General features: G+C 40.4%; 1 protein-coding gene across 3 annotated transcripts in view; it reads right to left on the reverse strand.

The window, feature by feature from the left end:
- Window positions 1-26,555, reverse strand: part of LOC139441760 (protein kinase C-binding protein NELL2-like) — a 276,342-nt gene that overhangs the window by 21,709 nt on the left and 228,078 nt on the right. For all 3 annotated transcript variants that reach the window (XM_071222539.1, XM_071222540.1, XM_071222541.1), the window contains 2 exons: window positions 22,369-22,494; window positions 6,336-6,431 (listed from right to left, as the gene is read on the reverse strand). In XM_071222539.1, the coding sequence (XP_071078640.1) occupies window positions 6,336-6,431; window positions 22,369-22,494 (222 nt within the window). The remainder of the gene's footprint in view (window positions 1-6,335; window positions 6,432-22,368; window positions 22,495-26,555) is intronic.

Raw genomic sequence — 26,555 nt, forward strand, 5'->3', positions numbered from 1 at the left:
TATAAACACAACATAGTTATAAACCCCACAATTAAGGGAAAGGTTACTGGTCTTACTGTTTGGAGATGTTTCAACTATTTGATTAAAGAGAGACACTGTTTCTTTTAAAGGATAGTGTATATCGTAGGTTGTAAATAGACATAATTAGTAGAAGAATACATTGTGTAATTATCTGAGATAAAGATACTATTAGATATGACTCATAAGGATGGTTGTGCAGTCGTAAGAGCGAATATTATCCTACCCTTTTTTCATCCCGGGGATGAAATTCTCTAGTGTCAGGATGATTCTCCCAAGTGAATTTGAACCCCTACCAGTGTGTTTAATCCTATCCTATTCTATACTCTAGAGTAAAACTTCCCCCGGGATAATAGTTAGGTAGGATATAATCCTTGCTTATACAGTCAGGAAACACGGTTATGAACTTAATAGTATGAGTTAGCGAATATTGATTTACTCCACTTGTCAACAATACTCCAGTCATATCAAAGCCATCTTCACGAGACAAGGGAGTTAACTGACTTTAAAAGTCCAGTTTCCACCCTTGCCGAACTAGGTTGGAATTCCTGGGATGGATCGTAGCGCCACCAGTGGTTATTACGAGTAATGTCCCTTCTAAGCTTCTTATATGGACAAATCAGATTCCACCTCTCGTATCACTTGCATTTGATTTTCAAACCAAATGGCGGTGCCCAGTCAAAACGATCTGATAGATAATCAAGATCTATATTGTGATAAAACAGGTCTTACATAGCGAAGTGCAACAAATCACGTGGGCACCTTGATTAAAAACATGAAAAGACTTGGAAAATATCTGTTGACGAGTTGGCGGTGCACATGCTTTGCAAATCCTGCAATCGACCGAAATCTGCATGACATTTTACGAACCGGATTTCGATTTCGATGCGCGATTTTGATTGGACTATGCATAGACTCGTTAGTCCGGCCAAAATGTAACTCCATAATACCAGCCAAGTTCGGCAAGGGTGGAAACTGGACTTTTATAGTCAGTTAACTCCCTTGCCTCGGGAAGCTGCCTTTAAATAAGAGGTTCTGGACCAGACAGACCAGTGGCTGATAGCATGAGCAAGTAGTCATGCCATTGGGATATGACATCACTGTAACCACCTGATCCTCATTGAGTAGATGAGCTTCAACTGATTACAGAAGTATAACATACATTTTTTAGGACAAAAATCGTATTTTACATCCTAGAAGATTAACAGATCGATGATCAACACATCTGCATTACTTTAAGACAAACTTAATTTTGAAAACTGGACGTGATGGTTGTAATCAGTCCAGTGCAGCAAACAGTATCACTGTACAACCCTTATATGGGCGGCATTGGGGTCACATGAACCTCATCTTAGTCGTTTCTTGTGAGTGAGTGAGTTGGGTATAACCCGGTTTTAACAGTATTACAGTTATATCACGGCTTGTCAGTTTTACTGTGGGAGGAAAGCCTGAAGTGATGCAGGTCTCGGACGTTTACCACTTCGGTGAAACCCACGAGCATGGGTATGATGCTGACAAACCTAGAAACAAAATTTGGGCAAACCAGGATTTGAACCCACAATCATAGGCTTCTGGCATGCCCAAGGCACGCAACTCTGCACAGCGAATCGCAGCACCTTAGACGACTGGGCCACCCGTGCCACCCATTTCTTGTGAGAATATTGTGGTAGCCATTATGGCCATCGGATGTTTGCAAGTGACACTGTGGCAGTTGTTATGGCAACATTATCCTTATTTCAGTTGTTTCTTGCAAGAGACACTGGCAGCCATTTTGGCCATCTTGTCCTCAATTTTTGCTTTTTTGCAAGAGTCACTGCAGCAGCCATGACGGCCACATAGTTCTGATTTTAGTTCTTTCTTTCAAGAGACACTGTGGGCTACCATTTCATTTGTTCCCCACAAAACCGAAGTTTGCAGTCGGGAAAGTTAACCTGGACCAAGAGTGCAAGATAAAAAGACACAACTAGTAAGCCAGGTCAACCATCAGCACTATCTACACTCTGCCACCATGCCTGACACTCATCCATGGAGGGTCTATACTCAGTAGCAATCGTGGCCATGGAAGCCCTCTTCAAGATGTCAATTGCATCAAATTCCTCAAAAATGCCCTTTATCCACATTGGAGTGGCCAACCCCAAAAAACTTACAAAGACCAACAGCTGTAACATAACAGACACCATTCAGCAACATGTACCTTTCTCAGCATCATGTTTTACAAAGTTATCTAATAATAACTGGGGGAAATGGGGTAACCTAGTGGTTAAAGCATTCGCTCGTCATGCCAAAGGGCAGGTTTAATTCCCCACATAGGTACAATGGTATGAAACCCATTTCTGGTGTCCCCTGCCGTGATATTGCTGTAAAATTACTTAAAACTGTCTAAAACCTCCCTCACTAATAATAATTGCTTTCCACAAGGAGATATTTTCATCTTTGTACATTTTGAAAATGGAAAATGTATTTCTCAAACAATTTCAGTCTTTTTCTTTATGGTGTTGACACAATTTGATGACAGGTGATAGATCTGTTGCCCATCCATGCAACATTCAACCTTTGTGCAATAACACATGAATCAAATAGCAACTCTCTCTGCACCTTGTCTTTAGATACAGTTCTTACCACAATTTTTAAATGTTCATTTACCTTCCTCAATCCATGAAACAGTTTTTCATTGTCAGATTTTTCAAAAGTCATAATATAAGCTTTTGGCACCAAATCACAGAACAATTTTTCCTAAATTCCATTCAACATGATGAAAACTAATTTCATCCCAGAAAGTTTTGGCAAGGTAGCAAGGGAACATCCAGGCTCTTCTGAATATATGTATTTTATTTATTTCATGCAGATACCATATGCCCACAGCACTGACTGTCAACAGGACAATTTAAAATGGCAGAAAGATAAAACATGCCTGATGTTATCAGGACCACATTGACATATCTTGCCAAATACATCTACTTCACTGTGTTAACTCTGATGGTTTTTGTACACATGAGTTAGGGCCAATATAATGTCACTGGAAATGTATCACTGGATGGTGGTACTGAGGATGCTTGATGTCTGATAATACTTTCACCATTACTTGAGGCAGTCATGTAGGAGTTCGAGGCTGAGAAGGCCCCTACAGTTTTTGGAAACATGATGTCTGAAAGGATGCTGAGTACTTGGGTGGGTGACCGCATGTGTCCTGCATGGCTGGTCTAGTGTGTCAGCTAACCCTGATGGACTGGACTGACTCACTGATGTTTACTTGGGTGGGTGACCGCATGTGTCCTGCATGGCTGGTCTAGTGTGTCAGCTAACCCTGATGGACTGGACTGACTCACTGATGTTTACTTGGGTGGATGACCAACTTGTGTGTGTCCTGCATGGCTGGTCTAGGTTGTCAGCTAACCCTGATGGACTGGACTGACTCACTGATGTTTACTTGGGTGGATGACCACCTTGTGTGTGTCCTGCATGGCTGGTCTAGGTTGTCAGCTAACCCTGATGGACTGGACTGACTCACTGATGTTTACTTGGGTGGATGACCACCTTGTGTGTGTCCTGCATGGCTGGTCTAGGTTGTCAGCTAACCCTGATGGACTGGACTGACTCACTGATGTTTACTTAGGTGGATGACCACCTTGTGTGTGTCCTGCATGGCTGGTCTAGTGTGTCAGCTAACCCTGATGGACTGGACTGACTCACTGATGTTTGCTTGGGTGGATGACCACCTTCGTGTGTGTCCAATCTCATTAAAATCAGATCTTAGTGCTGGCTACCGCTTAACAAAGATCTGAGGACATCACATTACGGGTCACGTCAGACCGACCTTGCGCAAACTTTGACCGACCAATGGAATGACCAATCAGAAGGCAGCTTTCTCGTGCTTTACGTCACTCATTTCAAATCAAATAGACAAGAAAGAAATCCAGCTCCATCAGCAGTATAGAGAGTATAGAGGTCTCGACAACTTTCAGTTCCCTGCTGGCGATCTTGAGCTCTGAGGTTTCTAGGTACCCATCTTGCAGATACCTTGGACATACCAAGATGCTCATGAATAATGGTTCTAACAAATCCACCTGTAATATGGAATTCCCTCGAAAGTTCAGATACTTTCACTCTTTGGTCAGACAAAATTCTTCTGTCTATAGCAGCAATGGTTTCCGGTTGGGTGGCATCTGAAGGCCTGCCTGACCTTGGGTCATCGTCTGTGGACTCCCTACCCCTTTCAAACTGTAGAGACCATGGCAAAATGTGGAGTAGTCAGGAGCATTCATACCCATCACTTTACACATGCGATCATGGATTTCTTTTGCTTTGCATCCCTCCTTGGTAAGGAACTTTATTACAGCGCGTTGTTTGAGAGAATCCATGATTGTGACCACCCTTAGGTGAATGAAGCCATCACATGTAACTTATTGTTGTGTCTGGAACTTGTTATGACACGTGTCAACCTGATGTTATGACTAGTGTCACACCTGCCACAAGTTGACATTGTTCGTGTAAACACAAATGCCCAAGTTGTAAGATTTATTGAACGCCCCTCGTATCATATCCCAACATTTACATGATGCTCACACAGTCAAACAAGAATCTCATGGATCACAAAATATTTCTGAGACTTTGTTAAAAGCAATTGATTCACTTACATCAGAGTCTATATTCAGATACAGATGTATGTACCAGGTATATGGTCCCTGTACATGCATGAAACCATCTTGAAACCATCTTCCCTTGAACTCTCATCTGAAGTCACTGAAGGCAATAGTCTCTGATAGGTTGGTTCACTTCCAGCTGAAGGTAGCAGACTGCTACACACACAATCACTGGGGCACAAAATATTGTCTTGAGACTGTAGGCATTTGTCACTGTAGGCATTTATCACTGTTGGCATTTGTCACTATAGGCATTTGTCACTGTAGGCATTTGACACTGTAGGCATTTGACACTGTAGGCATTTGACACTGTTGGCATTTGACACTGTTGGCATTTGTCAGTGTAGGTATTTGTCACAGTAGGCATTTGTAACTGTACACATTTGTCACTATAGGCATTTGTCAGTGTAGGCATTTGTCACTACACATTTGTCACTATAGCCATTTGTAGGCATTAGTCACCATAGACATTTGATAATGTGGGTATATTTGTCACTATAAGCATTTTGTTACTGTAGGTGTTTGTCACTGTAGATATTAGTGGACACCAATGGTCTTTCAACTTTTTAGAAAATCCCCTTTGAACATATAATTAATTTAATATGTGATGATAAATAAACCTACAAACCTGATCAAAACTAGTCCAGTCAAGCCATTTTCTGCAGTAATTACATGGTACAATTGGTGCATGTTTATAACCCATGTGTAATCCCTGGATTCATCAATACATGCATAGCTATATCAAGTAATCACACGCTGTTCTCCAAGAACGAGATTCTGCCCAATATTGTAGGAGGAACATATCCAAATAACATACTTTATGTTTCTATTGCTTTCATGACAGCCATGATGCCATATTATCCTTAATGAACTTTCACATGACTGAACACACTGATTAGCCCTTCTACAGCACTCAATTACAGGCATCTGACCAGTTCCATGTCAGCCCAGCTACCACAGACAGATCTGCTGGACCCATACAGCTTGTTGATACAGGTCATCCTATACATGCCAACAGAACACACATCCATCTTGTAACGTGTTGGGAGTCAGTGAGTGAGTGGATTTTACACATCTTTTTAGCAATATTCAGCAATATCACTGCAGAGGACACCAGAAATGGGCTTCACACACTGTACACATGTGGGGAATCAAACCCAGGCATTTAGCAAGATGAGCAAATGCTTTAACCACAAGGCTATCCCACCGCCCCCAGCCATATCACAGCTTCATGTCCATGATCAACAATCTACATTGTCGGGGCACTATACAAACAGCCAGGTCACACATTACAACCAAATACCTGATTAGTCGGCTCTTTTGACAGTCATGGAGGGGTTTGGACCTATTTTGCCATGGAATCTCAAATACCTCCCCATGTATATTTCTAAGAATTGTTTGTTGATTAACGCTGCATGCAGCAATATTCCAGCTATTTGATGACGGCCTGTAAATAATCAACTCTCGACCAGACAATCCAGTGATGGATATTGTGAGCAAATCAGCAAAATCACTGAATCTGACCACTAGGTTCATTTGGTCACCTTTTACATACAGAAGAGGTTGCTGGGGACCATTTCTTACATGGAATCCCCACTAGGACACTACTAAGAGATAAGTAGTCCACATTCAAGCAGAACCATGAATCTATCAGAGAAGACAGAAATTTGAACTTACCAAGTTCACAGTTGGGGCCTATATATCCATGGCGACACTCACAGACATTTGGTGCCAAACACTTTCCTCCATTGAGACATCGGCCATGGCAAAATGCTGGAATACACAAATCATATGATTCATCAGTGCTAAACATGTTAAGAAAAGAAAATATTCATTATTAATTTAAAAACTCTGAATTGTTCAAGTCATGACATTATTGTCTGTTAAGACCATCACAAACTGTATGAAAGCTAATCTTGTAATGCACATTTATGTGTTATCAATGAAAATAGTTTTGGGTACATCAAGACCCTTTTAAATATTGGTAGCAAATTTAGTCAGATAGCCAGACACTCCCAGCAACATGGCACCATTCTGTATGATATACCAGCATCATACATCCTTACAACCTATAGTCACAGATAGACAGACACTCCCAGCAACATGGCGCCATTCCATGTGATACACCAGTATCATACATCCCTACAACCTATAGTCACAGATACACAGACACTCCCAGCAACATGGCATCATTCTATATGATACACCAGTATCATACATCCCTACAACCTATAGTCACAGATAGACAGACACTCCCAGCAACATGGCACCATTCTATGTGATACACCAGTATCATACATCCCTACAACCTATAATCACAGATAGACAGACACTCCCAGCAACATGGCACCATTCTATGTGATAAACCAGCATCATATATCCCTACAACCTATAGTCACAGATAGACAGACACTCCCAGCAACATGGCACCACTCTATATGATACACCAGTATCATACATCCCTACAACCTATAGTCACAGTTAGACAGACACTCCCAGCAACATGGCGCCATTCTATGTGATACACCAGTATCATACATCCCTACAACCTATAGTCACAGTTAGACAGACACTCCCAGCAACATGGCATCATTCTATATGATACACCAGTATCATACATCCCTACAACCTATAGTCACAGTTAGACAGACACTCCCAGCAACATGGCGCCATTCTATGTGATACACCAGTATCATACATCCCTACAACCTATAGTCACAGTTAGACAGACACTCCCAGCAACATGGCATCATTCTATATGATACACCAGTATCATACATCCCTACAACCTATAGTCACAGATAGACAGACACTCCCAGCAACATGGTGCCATTCTATGTGATACACCAGTATCATACATCCCTACAACCTATAGTCACAGATAGACAGACACTCCCAGCAACATGGCACCATTCTATGTGATACACCAGTATCATACATCCCTACAACCTATAGTCACAGATAGACAGACTCTCCCAGCAACATGGCACCATTCTATGTGATACACCAGTATCATACATCCCTACAACCTATAGTCACAGATAGACAGACACTCCCAGCATTATGGCACCACTCTATATGATACACCAGTATCATACATCCCTACAACCTATAGTCACAGATAGACAGACACTCCCAGCAACATGGCAACATTCTATGTGATACACCAGTATCATACATCCCTACAACCTATAATCACAGATAGCCAGACACTCCCAGCAACATGGCACCATTCTATGTGATACACCAGTATCATATATCCCTACAACCTATAGTCACTGATAGCCAGACACTCCCAGCAACATGGCACCATTCTATATGATACACCAGTATCATACATCCCTACAACCTATAGTCACAGATAGACAGACACTCCCAGCAACATGGCACCATTCTATGTGATACACCAGTATCATACATCCCTACAACCTATAATCACAGATAGACAGACACTCCCAGCAACATGGCACCATTCTATGTGATACACCAGTATCATACATCCCTACAACCTATAGTCACAGATAGACAGACACTCCCAGCAACATGGCACCATTCTATGAGATACACCAGTATCATACATCCCTACAACCTATAGTCACAGATAGACAGACACTCACAGCAACATGGCACCATTCTATGTGATACACCAGTATCATACATTCCTACAACCTATAGTCACAGATAGACAGACACTCCCAGCAACATGGCACCATTCTATGTGATACACCAGTATCATACATCCCTACAACCTATAATCACAGATAGACAGACACTCCCAGCAACATGGCACCATTCTATGTGATACACCAGTATCATATATCCCTACAACCTATAGTCACTGATAGCCAGACACTCCCAGCAACATGGCGCCATTCTATATGATACACCAGTATCATACATCCCTACAACCTATAGTCACAGATAGACAGACACTCCCAGCAACATGGCACCATTCTATGTGATACACCAGTATCATACAGCCCTACAACCTATAATCACAGATAGACAGACACTCCCAGCAACATGGCACCATTCTATGTGATACACCAGTATCATACATCCCTACAACCTATAGTCACAGATAGACAGACACTCCCAGCAACATGGCACCATTCTATGTGATACACCAGTATCATACATCCCTACAACCTATAGTCACAGATAGACAGACACTCCCAGCAACATGGCACCATTTTATGTGATACACCAGTATCATACATCCCTACAACCTATAGTCACAGATAGACAGACTCTCCCAGCAACATGGCGCCATTCTATGTGATACACCAGTATCATACATCCCTACAACCTATAGTCACAGATAGACAGACACTCCCAGCACCATGGCAACAGTCTATGTGATATGACCCTGCACCTCATCCCACATGAACAGTTATGAAACCATCTACTACACAACAAATTTCTGTTAAAAAAAATGATAAAATGAATGCTGATTTTATATTTCATAGCTTGCTAGACTTGTAGACATTCCCCTATCATGGAACATGACTAACCCCGACCTCTCACCACAATAGCTTTGGACAGTGAGATACTCCAAGGAAGGGTACATGGCATCATTTGGTATTATATACACCAGAGAAACACAATCTTGATGGCAGTGCACCCAGTGAATTCGTTGTGATTAACAATTATATTTAACAAATACATGTAATTGTTTCTGTGTAATATCCTTTGTATGTTATTATTCCTATTCCAAAATACCAGATAGCCCCTGTAACATGGCAGCATTCTGTATGATGTATTATACACCCCAGCATCGGGTCACCCATAGACTCGGACAGGGCAGCATTCTGTTTGATGTATTATACACCCAAGCACCAGGTCCCCCATAGACTCGGACAGGGCAGCATTCTGTATGATGTATCATACACCCCAGCACCAGGTCACCCATAGACTCGGACAGGGCAGCATTCTGTATGATGTATTATACACCCAAGCATCAGGTCACCCATAGACTCGGACAGGGCAGCATTCTGTATGATGTATTATACACCCCAGCACCAGGTCCCCATAGACTCGGACAGGGGGATAGTCCCCGTAACATGGCAGCATTCTGTATGATGTTTTATACACCCCAGCATCAGGTCCCCATCGACTCGGACAGGGCAGCATTCTGTATGATGTATTATACACCCAAGCATCAGGTCACCCATAGACTCGGACAGGGCAGCATTCTGTATGATGTATCATACACCCCAGCACCAGGTCACCCATAGACTCGGACAGGGCAGCATTCTGTATGATGTATTATACACCCAAGCATCAGGTCACCCATAGACTCGGACAGGGCAGCATTCTGTATGATGTATTATACACCCCAGCACCAGGTCCCCATAGACTCGGACAGGGGGATAGTCCCCGTAACATGGCAGCATTCTGTATGATGTTTTATACACCCCAGCATCAGGTCCCCATCGACTCGGACAGGGCAGCATTCTGTATGATGTATTATACACCCAAGCATCAGGTCACCCATAGACTCGGACAGGGCAGCATTCTGTATGATGTATTATACACCCCAGCACCAGGTCACCATAGACTCGGACAGGGCAGCATTCTGTATGATGTATTATACACCCCAGCACCAGGTCCCCATAGACTCGGACAGGGCAGCATTCTGTATGATGTATTATACACCCCAGCACCAGGTCCCCATAGACTCGGACAGGGGGATAGTCCCCGTAACATGGCAGCATTCTGTATGATGTATTATACACCCCAGCACCAGGTCCCCATAGACTCGGACAGGGGGATAGTCCCCGTAACATGGCAGCATTCTGTATGATGTATTATACACCCCAGCACCAGGTCCCCATAGACTCGAACAGGGGGATAGTCCCCGTAACATGGCAGCATTCTGTATGATGTATTATACACCCCAGCACCAGGTCCCCATAGACTCGGACAGGGGGATAGTCCCCGTAACATGGCAGCATTCTGTATGATGTATTATACACCCCAGCATCAGGTCCCCATCGACTCGGACAGGGCAGCATTCTGTATGATGTATTATACACCCCAGCATCAGGTCCCCATCGACTCGGACAGGGCAGCATTCTGTATGATGTATCATACACCCCAGCATCAGGTCCCCATCGACTCGGACAGGGCAGCATTCTGTATGATGTATTATACACCCAAGCATCAGGTCCCCATAGACTCGGACAGGGCAGCATTCTGAATGATGTATTACGCTCACATAAACCTGTTACAATGAGCAAGCTAAGCTGAGTGTGTGGCAAGTGAGCTCTCAGCTGCTCTGATGGCTGATTCAGGTGAGGGGCTTCACATCAAAGGGAAGGGGGATCAGATCGCGACAGGTCGTCAGCGATAAGGAGGGGGGAATGAGGGGGAATGAGGCTGTCTAGACACAAGAGGGGGATCATACCTATTGGTCAACCCAGCCCAGTAAAGCAGACAAGAGTACAATCTAGTACCATCTAGTATTATCTAATCTAGTACAATCTAGTTCAATCTGTCCTAATCTAGTCCAGGCCTCAAAGACACCAGAGAAGAATGCTGTATCTTGTCAGTGGAAATATAACATATGTTCATCTCTGTAGACTGTCTGTCAGTCTGTCTGTGTGTGGTACCCAAAGGTAAGATAGTATAGAACACAATGTCTGATTGTATTTTTCTCTTGAAATAAGCTGTTAATAGGAGGAATAAATATCTGGCATGTTAATTATAGCCACTTTCTGACATATGAAAATAATGATAGGTCATTAAATATATGAAAACAAAATGTGATGGAACATGTGCTGACTTGATGCTATGACTATACACATAAGCATTTGAAATAAATGGAGTTAGCTTGAGTAGTATTTGAATCTAGCAACCCACTAAATTGTTTACTTTTAACACAAGAGTTACGTCAAAGATCCCTTGAGTTTTTCATGCTGAATTTTGAATGCTGCACATTGTAACTATCTCAGATCTTACAACAACTGTTGGGCACTCGGGATTGTTCAGCTCTGGAATCCAACCACGGCTCTTAGATGGAAATGGCTTTTGACTCATGTTCACAACTTTCAGGGCAGTGACTCCTTCTTTATTTGCTCATTGAAAGGCTGACACTTACTCCAGAACTTGCCTTCTTAATTAGTGAGTGAGTTTGGCCAAATGCCAGCTGAACAGCATTCAAGTTCGATTAAAGTGCATCTGTTTTTAAAGCTTGGAGGAGAGCACCCTTGTGCAGCAGATCCTGTGTACTAAGGGAAGCAACCCTGCTGCAGTGCACAGCAAGTTGCAGCCCCTTTGATTACAGGGTGGCTTTATGATAATCAACCTTAATGATATCAAGTACCTGCCATCATCCTTTAATTAAATCTCTGTAACAAGCAAATGTTCTCCAGTACTGAAGACGTCCACACCAGCATGACCCAGAGTCTTCCCAAGTGACCAGACGGACTAGACATCCCTCTGTGTTTGTATAACATCATGAGGAAACAGCATTACAGTGTAAATAAACCCTGGTTATAATTCAATATCCTCCAGTATACAGTGACCTGGTGTCATTTCCCTTGACCAGACAGTATGACCCTATGTCTGGGGGTCTCGCTGCACAGCAGACGAGTTGCTGATAGTGCATAAACAATATTGACTCACTCACTCACTCACCCTGCCACTGGACATGATTCAGACTTGGTCTTAGAGACATATACTCAACCAATTCATGAAGTTTCAATGTTATACCACACTAATTAGAGTATTGCTTTTTATATATTGAAATAATGACAGATGTTTGCATTAATTCAATGAGGTGAGGTGAAATGGGGTTTAACGTTGCGTCCAAGATTATTGCACTTATAAAGCGACGTGCATGCAAGTGTGTGTGCGTGCGTACGTGCGTGCGTGCGTGTGTGGCTGCTTGTACTACCCTGGACTAATGCCGATTTATAGTGCTAGCTCACTGAGATACCATGCCGCAGTTTAACATGAATACCCCACTCAGACACAGTATACTGACTCCGAGCCGACCAGACCTTGTTTTAGCCCCTTAATGCCGAGCGCCAGACAGGGTAACAACAAGTACCATCTTTTAACATATTTTGGTATGACGTGGCCGGGGATCGAACTCCGGACCTTCCGCTCTCTGGGAGGACGCTCTCCAACTAGACCACGGAGGAGGTCATTAATTCAATGAATTTACGTCACTTAAACAGAGTCTTTATTATCCACCAAAATAGATTCAATTGGGTGTGAAAGGCAAAATAGAGGTCAATATTATATGAATGGATCACTGAAAATGAATGACACCAGGGACCACTTGCACAAAGTGATCTTAGTGCTACAACTATTGTAAGCCTATGTTAAAGCATGGGAGTATCAACGCGTGCCAGTCCGACATAGATTAATGAACAATTTGCACACTCGTATATGCAAGGGGCCGACGTATGGTTCCTGTAGGAAGTGACAACTTGGAGGGGCCGACCTATGGTTCTCAGTAGGAAGTGACAACTTGGAGACGATGGCTTGCGGTATATACAGTTCTACTTTATACATGTTGATATATACATACAAAAGACACTATGTGCCTGGTCAGCACATAGTGGTAGTGGTTGTTGTCTAGGTGCCCCGGAGCACCCAGCCTAACCCTAGCTAGGCTAAGGGTAAGACCTTTCTTCTTCCCCGTTCTCTCCTTTCTGGACCAAGGCTTATATAGCCAAGGTCACCTGACATTTAGTAAGTAATAAGTATAAATGTAAACAGTAAATTATCAGTGACATACTTGCACATCCTGTTCAGGATGGCAGACGGTCGATGTACACAAAAATGGGGATTAACAAATAGGATTAGCATCTAATAAATAACAGCAATTAAGTGTTTCAAGGCATATAGATGTCATGGCTCTAGGGTAATCAGCCTTTGCAATTAAATGTTCTTCAGACAATGGGTGTTGTAAATCAGTCGCTATGACAACTTCCCTCTGTTACGTGAAGCTTGGACCCCAAGCTTACATGAGTCCAAATTGATATGTGTGAACTTTTTCACCAACGAAAACAACCATGCAAATGGGAACAAAATCAGTTACATGAAATCCTTATGCAACAAATATATCTATGCAATGACGGTATGAAAGTGATCATCTAGCCAGTTCGATTTAGAGCCAGTTTGAAAACTAACCAAGTGATCTTTGTAATGTGCAGTTTCACTACAAGTTAATTACCGCTTTGCACAGATTCAATAAATATATCACAGAAGGTTCTTGGAATTCAGGAGTGACTCAGTACCGCATAATGATAATGAGTAATGTTATAAAAAGTACAAATTAAACATCTCAGCAAATATTCCGCATCAAGAAATTGGAAACCAGGAGTCTAGCTTTACCGCGTGACTCAAACGGTACGTGTGGGTACTATTGCCCTTTTAAGTACAATGGGTGCTCTTCCCGTGCCTTTGGGTGTGATGCCCAAGAAAAAAAATCCTTAATTCCGACATCAAAACTCTGAAATGCTGAATACTGCTGTGCTGTTAATTACTTAATACTGACATACAATAAACATTTGTGTGGGGGTGGCTCACCCAAGAATATCCCTAATCTGAATTCAAAGTCCTAGACAATACATTCAATTTTGTACCAAACTGTGCACATTAATTACTTGTAACAAATGACAAATTTTGTCGTTTAGATTTTTGAAATTACGAGTCGAGCGTTAAGGTGTGACTGGATAACCCTACAGCTCAGGTTTGTCTGGGCCCTAGCTGTATCTATATGTCTGGCGTGGCCTTGAGACATTTCAAAGATTCCCTACACAATAACTTCAAAGATCTAGCTTGACTAAAGATGTAATTTGGAGTATATTGCACATATATAAAACTGAATTTTTGAAAGACACATTTTGGCATTAATATACTGGCTTTGATTAAACATACCTGGTTGCAATATTCAACAGTCACACAATATATATCCTTGATTGAGTCCATGTAAGTAAACACAAATTAGTAAGTCCCAATGAGATATCTTGTACACAGTGTCCATCTTGTAGGTGCCCGTGAGGCAGTTTCTGTATTTATGCAGGGTCTGCATGAAGATGGCTGTGGTCGGGTCTCTGTGGGATAGGCGTGTATACTTCTTTTCTTAGGTCATGTGCAAGAACGACATCTTGAAGGGGAAGTCTTAGCAGTGTTGCTAAGATATTCGAGCAGGGAAGGTTTGGGAGAGGTTCTTGTTCTTTCTTCAATCTTGTTAAAGGCCATTTCTTCGTTCTTGGTGATTGGCCTCCAGGAAGGTAGTATATCCTTTTAATAAGAGATTGTCACTTCCTACAGTTTTGCGAACCATATGCCATGCTGCAAAGAGGTACAGGAAAGGACAGAATAAGAAGTCTGTCATACCCGGATTCTCCACCAAATTATCAACGCGTGCCAGTCCGACATTGATTAATGAACAATTTGCACACTCGTATATGCAAGGGGCCGACGTATGGTTCCTGTAGGAAGTGACAACTTGGAGGGGCCGACCTATGGTTCTCAGTAGGAAGTGACAACTTGGAGACGATGGCTTGCGGTATATACAGTTCTACTTTATACATGTTGATATATACATACAAAAGACACTATGTGCCTGGTCAGCACATAGTGGTAGTGGTTGTTGTCTAGGTGCCCCGGAGCACCCAGCCTAACCCTAGCTAGGCTAAGGGTAAGACCTTTCTTCTTCCCCGTTCTCTCCTTTCTGGACCAAGGCTTATATAGCCAAGGTCACCTGACATTTAGTAAGTAATAAGTATAAATGTAAACAGTAAATTATCAGTGACATACTTGCACATCCTGTTCAGGATGGCAGACGGTCGATGTACACAAAAATGGGGATTAACAAATAGGATTAGCATCTAATAAATAACAGCAATTAAGTGTTTCAAGGCATATAGATGTCATGGCTCCAGGGTAATCAGCCTTTGCAATTAAATGTTCTTCAGACAATGGGTGTTGTAAATCAGTCGCTATGACAACTGTTACAATCATCTTAGCGCTAAGGTCGCTTTGTGCAAGTGGGCCCAGGTGTTTGCAAAAAGGGTAAGCATGTCCTGCCCAACTGGTGGCAACATAACTAAACTCTTCATGCAAAATACAACAACAAAAGTATTTGTGGATAATGACATAATTTTGGAGAGATGAATATAGATCAACTTAGCCTTCACCTAAAGACAGACAAACTACTGGCCAAGCAATGATCAAAAAGGTTTAGTCATGCCAGTATTATCACATCTTCCCGAGGCAAGTGAGTTAACAGACTATGAAAGTCCAGTTTTCACCCTTGCCGAACTAGGCTGGTATTATTTAGTTACATTTTGGCTGGACTAACGAGTCTATGCATAGTCCAATCAAAATCGCGCACCGAAATCGAAATCCGGTTCGTAAAGTGTCATGCTGATTTCGGTCAACTGCAGGATTTGCAAAGCATGTGCACCGCTAACTCGTTGTCAACAGATATTTTCTAAATCTTTTCATGTTTTTATTCAAGGTGCTCGCGTGATTTGATGCACTTCGCGATGTAAGACTCGTTTTATCACAATATAGATCTTGATTATCGATCAGATCGTCTTGAGTTGACACCACCGTTATGTTTGAAGCAAATGCAAGTGATACGAGAGGTGGAATCTGATTGGTCCATAGGAGAGGAATAGAAGGGACTTAACTGGTAACAGCCACTGGTGGCGCTACGATCGAGCCCAGGAATTCCAGCCTAGTTCGGCAAGGGTGGAAACTGGACTTTTAAAGTCAGTTAACTCTCTTGCCTCGGGAAGATGGTATTATCAACGTATTATCATGGTATTATCACAGTATTATCCACACTTGACAGACATTGTGTCCCCCTGTTCCCATCAGTCCAACTTCCACCACAACATTTGGAACATAGGGATTCTCAATCCTGACCTGAATATCAATGAGGATATTTATCTCAGAATCAAAAGTAGGTGTTACTCAAACATAGTTTTAAACCTGGTTTTGAACTAACAAAGACAAAACAACTGCATATCTTATTAATTCCTCAACTAAATACTGTATATCACTTATATTATAAAAAGATTAAGTAAGACTAGCTGGCATGATATTCATTGTTTGTTTGTTTGTTGTTCACTCATACTCAGCAATATTCCAGCTATATGACAGCGGTTTGTAAATCCAGTGACTGACATCATGAGCATCGATCTACGTAATTGGGATATGATGACATGCATCCACAAAGTCAGCAAGCCTGACCAACCGATCCCGTTAGTCGCCTCTTCCGACAAGCATGGTTTGCTGAAGACCAATTCTAACCCGGATCCTTTTTCAGCAATAGGTACGTTCAAGATCTCCAGAAATCACTCAACAGAATATGGGCACCAAGAAACCCTCACTTTTCTTGACAATTAATAAGTTTGCAGATTTCTCTGGTTTGTTATACAGCAGGTATTTATACTACACCATTTTGTGGACGAACCAAGTCACATACCAGTGAGACAGCAATATTCCTGCTATATTGAATAAATGAATGTTGTTCATCAGTGCATTCAGCATTACTCCTGCTATATTGAGAAAATGAATGTTGTTTTATGGTGCACTCAGCATTATTCCTGCTATATTGAGTAAATGAATGTTGTTTTATGGTGCATTCAGCATTACTCCTGCTATATTGAGAAAATGAATGTTGTTTTATGGTGCATTCAGCATTACTCCTGCTATATTGAGTAAATGAATGTTGTTCATCAGTGCATTCAGCATTATTCCTGCTATATTGAGAAAATGAATGTTGTTTTATGGTGCATTCAGCATTATTCCTGCTATATTGAGTAAATGAATGTTGTTCATCAGTGCATTCAGCATTATTCCTGCTATATTGAGAAAATGAATGTTGTTTAATGGTGCATTCAGCATTACTCCTGCTATATTGAGTAAATGAATGTTGTTCATCAGTGCATTCAGCATTATTCCTGCTATATTGAGAAAATGAATGTTGTTTTATGGTGCATTCAGCATTACTCCTGCTATATTGAGTAAATGAATGTTGTTCATCAGTGCATTCAGCATTATTCCTGCTATATTGAGAAAATGAATGTTGTTTTATGGTGCACTCAGCATTATTCCTGCTATATTGAGAAAATGAATGTTGTTTAATGGTGCATTCAGCATTATTTCAGCTATACTGGAAAATGAATGTTGTTTAATGGTGCACTCAGCATTATTCCTGCTATATTGAGAAAATGAATGTTGTTTTATGGTGCACTCAGCATTATTCCTGCTATATTGAGAAAATGAATGTTGTTTAATGGTGCATTCAGCATTATTTCAGCTATACTGGAAAATGAATGTTGTTTAATGGTGCACTCAGCATTACTCCTGCTGTATTGAGTAAATGAATGTTGTTTTATGGTGCACTCAGCATTATTCCTGCTATATTGAATAAATGAATGTTGTTTTTGTTGCATTCAGCATTATTTCAGCTATATTGGAAAATGAATGTTGTTTAATGGTGCACTCAGTATTATTCCTGCTATACTGAGTAAATGAATGTTGTTTAATGGTGCACCCAGCATTATTCCTGCTATATTTAGTAAATGAATGTTGTTTAATGGTGCATTCAGCATTATTCCTGCTATACTGAGTAAATGAATGTTGTTTAATGGTGCACTCAGCATTATTCCTGCTATATTGAGTAAATAAATGTTGTTTTATGGTGCACTCAGCATTACTCCTGCTATATTGAGTAAATGAATGTTGTTTAATGGTGCACTCAGCATTATTCCTGCTATATTGAGTAAATGAATGTTGTTTAATGGTGCACTCAGCATTATTCCAGCTATATTGAATAAATGAATGTTGTTTAATGGTGCACTCAGTATTATTCCTGCTATACTGAGTAAATGAATGTTGTTTAATGGTGCACCCAGCATTATTCCTGCTATATTTAGTAAATGAATGTTGTTTAATGGTGCATTCAGCATTATTCCTGCTACATTGAATAAATTAACGTTGTTCATCAGTGGACTCAGCATAATTCCTGCTACATTGAATAAATGAATGTTGTTCATCAGTGCATTCAGCATTATTCCTGCTATATTGAATAAATGAATGTTGTTCATCAGTGCATTCAGCATTATTCCTGCTATACTGAATAAATGAATGTTGTTCATCAGTGCACTCAGCATTATTCCAGCTATATTGAGTAAATGAATGTTGTTGATCAGTGCATTCAGCATTATTCCTGCTATATTGAGTAAATGAAAGCAATATTTCAGCTCTTAGTACCTGTTCATCATTATCCAGATCACACTCTAAAGCATCTGAATTCTTCCATACATGTCACACCATGCTAAATCAAGCCACTAACGACTCTATTTCCTTAACTCATTAACCCCTTAAACTCTGTCATCTACGGCTAATTCTTGGATATTTCTCTATTGATTTTCCTGATAGAAATTAGCTGTTATCGTTTTGAAGGGCTCATGTCAAATTCCAATCTATGGAATCAATCAATATTAGATGGAAATTGCATGTTTGTAACTTAAAACAATATTTGCACAAACGCATGAAAATCCCACATTTGCCACAATGTGCACAATTTATTTTTAAGGCATGACTCCGAAGCAGTACAAATATTTGCCTGCAGATGATGCTCATTTTCCCATAAAAATCAACATCGTATTTCCAGACCCTGAAAAGTCCAATGGGATATTCTAGCAATACAAACATGGATATGGAACTCTTTTCATTCTGGATATGAAAATAATAACACAGGAAGTACTTTATCCAACATCCCATATATGCGATAACAAGTAATTCTTCATTACAGCCAAACAGATATTAACTGTTAAACAAAAAAACCAACAAATATTAAACTAACAAGTAAAGAAGAAAACTCAAATTTTTATCACTTACAAAAAAATGTCAAACACAGAACGGCCTTGTTCAGAAATAATATTGCATAATAAAAAGAAGCTGAGTTTTTTAATGATGGTTAAAAATAGATGTCAGAATGAAGGAGGCCTCTATAAACACAGAATCCTCTTTCAAAAATCTTTTCATCTTCAAAAAGCAAAGAGTACTTATTAAGCTGGCAGCAATGGTGGATCTATTTGCAGCAAAGGTAAATATGACCAGTGTATTCCTACACCGCTCTGCCAGTAATCAGTCACAGAAATGTACTTATGATGTTGTATTATGAGGAATTCCAACAAAATGTAGGGGAGACATTATGTTTATTTAGACAAACGTAACACAATAAATCTTGAATGTAGTTGTGGATAGTTTTCTCTGGAATAAGTACAAGTGCTTATTTTGCAAAACATTTTTCAAGCTCCCTACTCACAGATTTTAGTCAGGGGTGAAACAATATTTGTGTCTGTAGATAATAATAAGTGTGGAACAAGATGTGGGTTTTTTTAATGTCAAATGAGTACAATATGCAGTTGTAACATGAACAATCTTTGTTTTAATCAAATGATGCTTGTACAAATGTCAACATAATGTTGTCAAGTCAGATGCTAGCCCACTGCAGCTAAGTCTTATTGATACCAACACATGCTTTGTTTTCTTTTGTTTGTTTATTTGTTTGCTGTTTCACACTGCACTCAGCAATATTCCAGCTATATGACGGCCGTCTGTAAATAACCGAGTCTGGACCAGACAATCCAGTGATTGGCATCAGAAGCATCAATCCAAGCAACTGGGATAGATGACATGCATCAACCAAGTCAGCATCATCCTGTTAGTCAGTCGCTTCTTACGACAACCACTGTAGCCTTTTACGCCAAGCATGGGTTGCTGAAGACCTATTCTACCCTTGGTCTTCACAGGTTGCTTTGTTGTCAAGTCAGATGTCAACCCATTGCTGTTAAGTCTTAATTATACCAACACATACGTTGTTGTCAAGTCAGATGTCAACCCACTGCTGTTAAGTCTTAATTGTACCAACACATACGTTGTTGTCAAGTCAGATGTCAACCCACTGCTGTTAAGTCTAAATTATACCAACACATACTTTGTTGTCAAGTCAGATGTCAACCCACTGCTGTTAAGTCTTAATTATACCAACACATACTTTGTTGTCAAGTCAGATGTCAACCTACTGCTGTTAAGTCTTAATTATACCATCACATACGTTGTTGTCAAGTCAGATGTCAACCCACTGATGTTAAGTCTTAATTAAACCAACACATGTTTTGTTGTCAAGTCAGATGTCAACCCACTGATGTTAAGTCTTAATTATACCAACACATGTTTTGTTGTCAAGTCAGATGTCAACCCACTGCTGTTAAGTCTTAATTATACCAACACATGTTTTGTTGTCAAGTCAGATGTCAACCCACTGCTGTTAAGTCTTAATTATACCAACACATGTTTTGTTGTCAAGTCAGATGTCAACCCACTGCTGTTAAGTCTTAATTATACCAACACATGTTTTGTTGTCAAGTCAGATGTTAACCCACTGTCTGATTTCAACCTACTGATGCCAAGTACACTGTCAATCAGTTGTTGCTAAATCCTAAGAGGTAAAGTGAGGTGAAATGGAATTTAATTTTGTGTTCAACATTATTGCACTTCTGTAGGGACGTACATGCATCTGTGTGTGTGGCTGATTGTACTAGTCCGGACTAATGCCATCTGCCGTCTGCCACTGACTTAAAAATTGTTTTTGGGTATGACCAACATCCTTTCACTCTCAGGGCAAACAATCTATTCACAAATCCATGGAGGCGGACAGCTAGATCCTAAAAATCATTACATAACTGTAAATTAACTGATAAGAAATGCCTCCTATTAAATCAGGTGATGTGCTGACACTGGGGTACAGCAAGGAGGTGGACTACTGGCCTAATAGTCTGCATTAGTCACACTTTTTCACAGTCAAACCGTCAAAGATTTAACCAATTTTTGTTGCCTTATATTCAGACGAGTTGTCAAAGAGTATTTCAAACACCTGTAAAAGCTTTCAAAATAACGAGCAGAACTGTTTCAGGAACACAATTATGGAATGAAGATTCTTCAGGAAAAAACAACTCTTAGAAATTTCCTGAGTTTCAACCCATCTGGTCGGGTTTCAGATGTCCAATCTACCATCTTATTGGTTAAAGAGTTTGTTCGCCACGCAAAAGACACAGGTTCGATTGCCGACATGGGTACAATGTGTGAAGCCAATTTCTGGTGTCCCCCGCTGTGATATTGCTGGAATGTTTCTATAAGCGGCTTTAAACCATACTCACTCACTAATAAATGAACTATTTGTTGTTAGTAAAAATAATGAGTAAAATAGGACTGTCACATCCAATGTTTCCTTGAATTAAGGAATCACCATTAACTGCCTTTGAACAAAGTATGTCATTGTAATTACTCCAAAACAATTAGCTATTTCTTTAACAGACAACGTTAATAGACATTAACAGAGGCATTACAAGTTTTGAAGCACAGACATTTTGTAAGCGAGTGAACACAACTTTAATGAATATGAAGCAAATGTACCAGCGAGGTTTCATTCTGAACCACACACATAGATATTAGGTTGTCAAAACTAGCTAATGTTGCATTTCGAAGCATTGTGACACAATAAATATCGCATCTCAGACAGAGATGCACGAAATTCCCAACTCTTCAGTCCCTTAAATGTGAATTACACTACCAGCATGTCAATTTTCATGTCGTTTCCTGCTCCAAATACAGTGTACATATATTCTGAGATGATAAGATGGAAAGAAATCATGGTACTCACGTTCACATTTAGTGAATCCATCCCCAACATATCCGTCGAGGCAGTCACATCGGTAGGTACCCTTCATCTTCGTGCACCGAGCTTGTGGGTGACAGTGGTGGGTGCCCTCCAGACACTCATCAAACTCTGTAACATCAGAATGGGGCTCAGTTGGCAGCCATATTGGAAACAGAAGAGAAGATTGGAAACTAATGAGAATGATGAAGTGACATTCAAAGACATCCAAATGAGGCTAAGTTGGAAACATGATGTATCAGAATGTGTGCACAAGGATGACGTGATCTGCAGAATCTGAAAATCAAAATAACTGGTGGCCATGATCGATGGAAAGTGATCATGACCATTATGATGGGAGTCAAACACCAGCATCAAAACAGGTCAAACATGTACACAAACCAGTGAGTGTTCTGGAGTGAGTGAGTGTGTTTGAGTGAGTGAGTGTGTTGGGGAGAGTGAGTGTGTTGGAGAGAGTGAGGTATGTATATGTGTGTGTGTTGGGGGAGAGGGAGTTGGATGGTTGAATGAGGGGAATTTAATACTGCTTTGAACATTATTTCAGTTATCACTGTTTAACATGTACCACTCTGTGGAAACACATGATCATGGATATGAGAACAAGAGTCATCAGGAGATGACATATACCCCCGTTCTTGTGCAACTCGGAAATGGAGTTTGGCTACTTATACCCTCTATTGATTCATTGCCATTGAATACGTTCAGTTCAGTGAAGAAAAAACATGATGCTGTTCACTATGTTTCAACATCCCAAAGAGGCGGTCGGGTAGCCTAGTGGTTAAAACGTTCGCCCTCACGCCAAAGACCCGGGTCCGCTTCCAGACATAGGTACAATGTGTGAAGCCCATTTCTGGTGTCCCCCGCCGTGATATTGCTGGAATATTGCTAAAAGCGGCGTAAAACCATACTCACTCACTCACTCACTCAACATCCCAAATCATCAAAAGGCACCAGTTCACCACTAGACTAATCTGTATAGCTGGTGTCAACAAGAAATATTCAACGGTTTAGGAGTTCTGCTCCGGAAACAGAAAACAGATGACAGATGGCATGACAAAAAATATATAAAATAAATATCCAAAATCATCAGAAGGCACCAGTTTACCACTGGACAGATCTTTATCACAAGTTTTAACAAGAATTATTCAATGGTTTAGGAGTTCTGCTCCGGAAAAGGACGGCGGACAGACGGACACACTGATCACTATGTCCCTCCCGTTGTTCAAAACAGGTGGACAACAATAAAATCATAACTCTGCAAAACAAATATGGACAATGATCATGTAAGGAAGAGAATATATGGATGTCAACTTTGGAGTATATGCTTACTCCTTCATCAGGTGAATGATGTAGTGTCCAGAAAACGCTACTGAGAAATCATAAATGGTCGATTCATTTCAGATTATTCCCATGCAAAAAGGGTGCATGTACAGCACAATACACAACAATGTAGTGCCACAAACATATGCATGGCAACCATACCTAACATTACCAGTATATTATCACACTGTTAACCCTATACTCACTGAATCATTTGCTTGCTCAATATCAAGTTATTTTTTCTTCATAACCTTCTTGCAAAATATCATGCCTGTATGAACTTATTTCATTATGTAACATTCAAAAGTCGTCGACATTGAGGTTGTTTCAATATTCACAAAGAAATTCTCTTCTAACTTGTGTCTGATCACTTCTTTAACAAAGCTAAAGGAAATTTTTGAACTGTTCCACCTGATTGTCATTGGAGGATACTAGAGGGTATATACACGCAATGATTAGTTTCTTAGACGATAAGGTTTGGAAGGCAGTGATCTACATCCTCAATCCCATCATGCATATAGTTCCAGCACCTCTAACCAAAAGCTAATTTAACACCTTTAATTTCATTTTGTTAAAGCTATGTACAACAGAAGATAAGGAAAAAAATAACAAAAAATAACAGCCTTTGTCCACAGGTGGTTTTTTTTCTATCGCTGCTTGAAAGTTTTGCAGTAGATTTCACACTCAATAAATAACTACCAACTGTTGATTTTTTTATCTCAAGGGAGCATTTTTTGCCAACAACTTGTTTCGATAGGCGTAACAGCAGCGCTCAGTCTAAGAGGTGAGACGAGCCTACTGGAGACAACGTGTACTTCATCATCCACGACATAGTTGGAAAAGCGCCACCTAGGCAACTAGAGGGAGAACACTCACAGAAGTCTGCAGGTCTACACAGAAATAACAAGGCATTCCAGCACTCTTTAAACACCATTGAGACTCCAGCGATAGCGCTGTTATCATTCACAGTGAGATGTTACCTGTGTGATAACACCAACTATCCCCTCTGTTATCTAATCACTCTCAATGTTGTTCACAAAAAAAGACTGTGCTTCAAAGAAAATACTTAGGAAAACATTTACTTATGAAAACAGATCTATGTATACCGATGTAACACATTTTTTCTTCATTCTGTGGGTGAATGCTTCTTTGATGTATATTCTGAGGGTAAGTAGGTGTACAAGTAAGGATAATTCTACTAATGATACAGGAAAGAGAAGATAATTCATTAATCTTCATAATTACCAATAAGCTAAATACCTCCCACAATGCTAAGCCTCTTAATTAGGTATAAATCCATTACAAGGGGAGATAACTGACATACCGTAACAGCTAAAGGTTTTGCAAGCTTAATGTAGCTTAATGACTGAGATAGAGGTTAATTGGTAGGGTGGTGTTTTTCACTCTGTTGATGTGGGGGACATTATATTATGTGATTTTCTTAGCACTATGGATTAAGTTTCTCCTGATATATTCATGGGTACCTGGTAGGATTAGATTTTATAATAATTATCATAATTATTATATAGATACAATATATTTTCTGTGTGATATTTTAAGTGGGCACAGCATCCTGACGAAAAGCCTTAAGAGTATCCCAACATGTAATGTATTTACTTGTAAAACAAGGTTCAATTAGCAATTTTTTCCCAAACTTTGAAACCATTTTGTTTGCCTTCCTTGATAAGATAAGGCTGCAAAAAACCCTTCTTCACTAATTCAGAAATATTTTGGAACTATTTGTAAAAAGAATTGTCCAAAATTATCTTTCACATTTTTTTTCAATGAAGTAATAACTGCTGATAAATATTATTAAGAAGGTTCACAAGGGTTAATAAATGCCTGTTCCTTGCATTGTGTCAGTGTTATCAAATCTATGAACCATGAGTGTCACTAACAATGCTCAGGACAAAAGGCAGATGCTGCTAATTGAATGACATCACAGCAGTGATGATATCTGCAACCACCACAGTCCTCCTGTCAGATACCAGTTGAATGATGGTAACTAAAGTAACCAGATCCTGTGACTGGACCCAATCATCAACCTGTCACTGGACCCAATCATTAACCTGTCACTGGACCAAATCATTAACCCCCTAGACCTGTTCACAGTTCATGTCTGGTCATTACAAAATGATATTTCACTGGCTGCATTGAAATCATGACCATTGTAAAATAAAATGACACTCTTCGGTGAATGGAGATATGAAAATCTCCAGCTGTCATGTGTCATTAATATTGTCAATGAAGTGCCCTGGCCAAGAGACCATGTAGTGGTAAACTGGCTCTCCCATGTCCAAGTTTTTTGTTTGTTTGGTTGTTGTTTAATGCCACACTCAGCAATACTCCAGCTATATGACGACAGTCTGTAAAAAATCGATTCTTGACCAGTCAATCCAGTGACTGACATCATGAGCATTGATCCATGCAACTGGTGTTTGTTGTATCAGTGGGAGAGGGAACACTGTGTTAGAGGCTTGTGTTTGTTGTTTCAGTGGGATAGGGAAAACAATGATTGACATCATGAGCATCGATCCACGCAATTGGGATACCATGATATGCATCAACCAAGTCAGTGAGCCTTACAAACTGATCCTGTTAGTCGCATCTTACGATAAGCTTAATCGCCTTTTACTGCAAGGATGGGTTGCTGAAGGCCTATTCCAATAAATAAAAATTATTTCTCCCACGAGAAACATGACACATGAACAGTACTTTGGTCTTGTGATCAGGCACTAAGTAAGTCAGAGCTTGTGAGGCTGGCATTCATTCATTACACGACCACTTGGTTACGATTCATTCAGAAAATTGGATACTAAGTAACCTCTACTTGATAACTTGAGACCCATGAA

Source organism: Haliotis cracherodii, unplaced genomic scaffold (genome assembly GCF_022045235.1).
Source record: "Haliotis cracherodii isolate W230 unplaced genomic scaffold, xgHalCrac1.p SCAF_44, whole genome shotgun sequence".
Lineage (NCBI taxonomy): Eukaryota > Metazoa > Mollusca > Gastropoda > Lepetellida > Haliotidae > Haliotis > Haliotis cracherodii.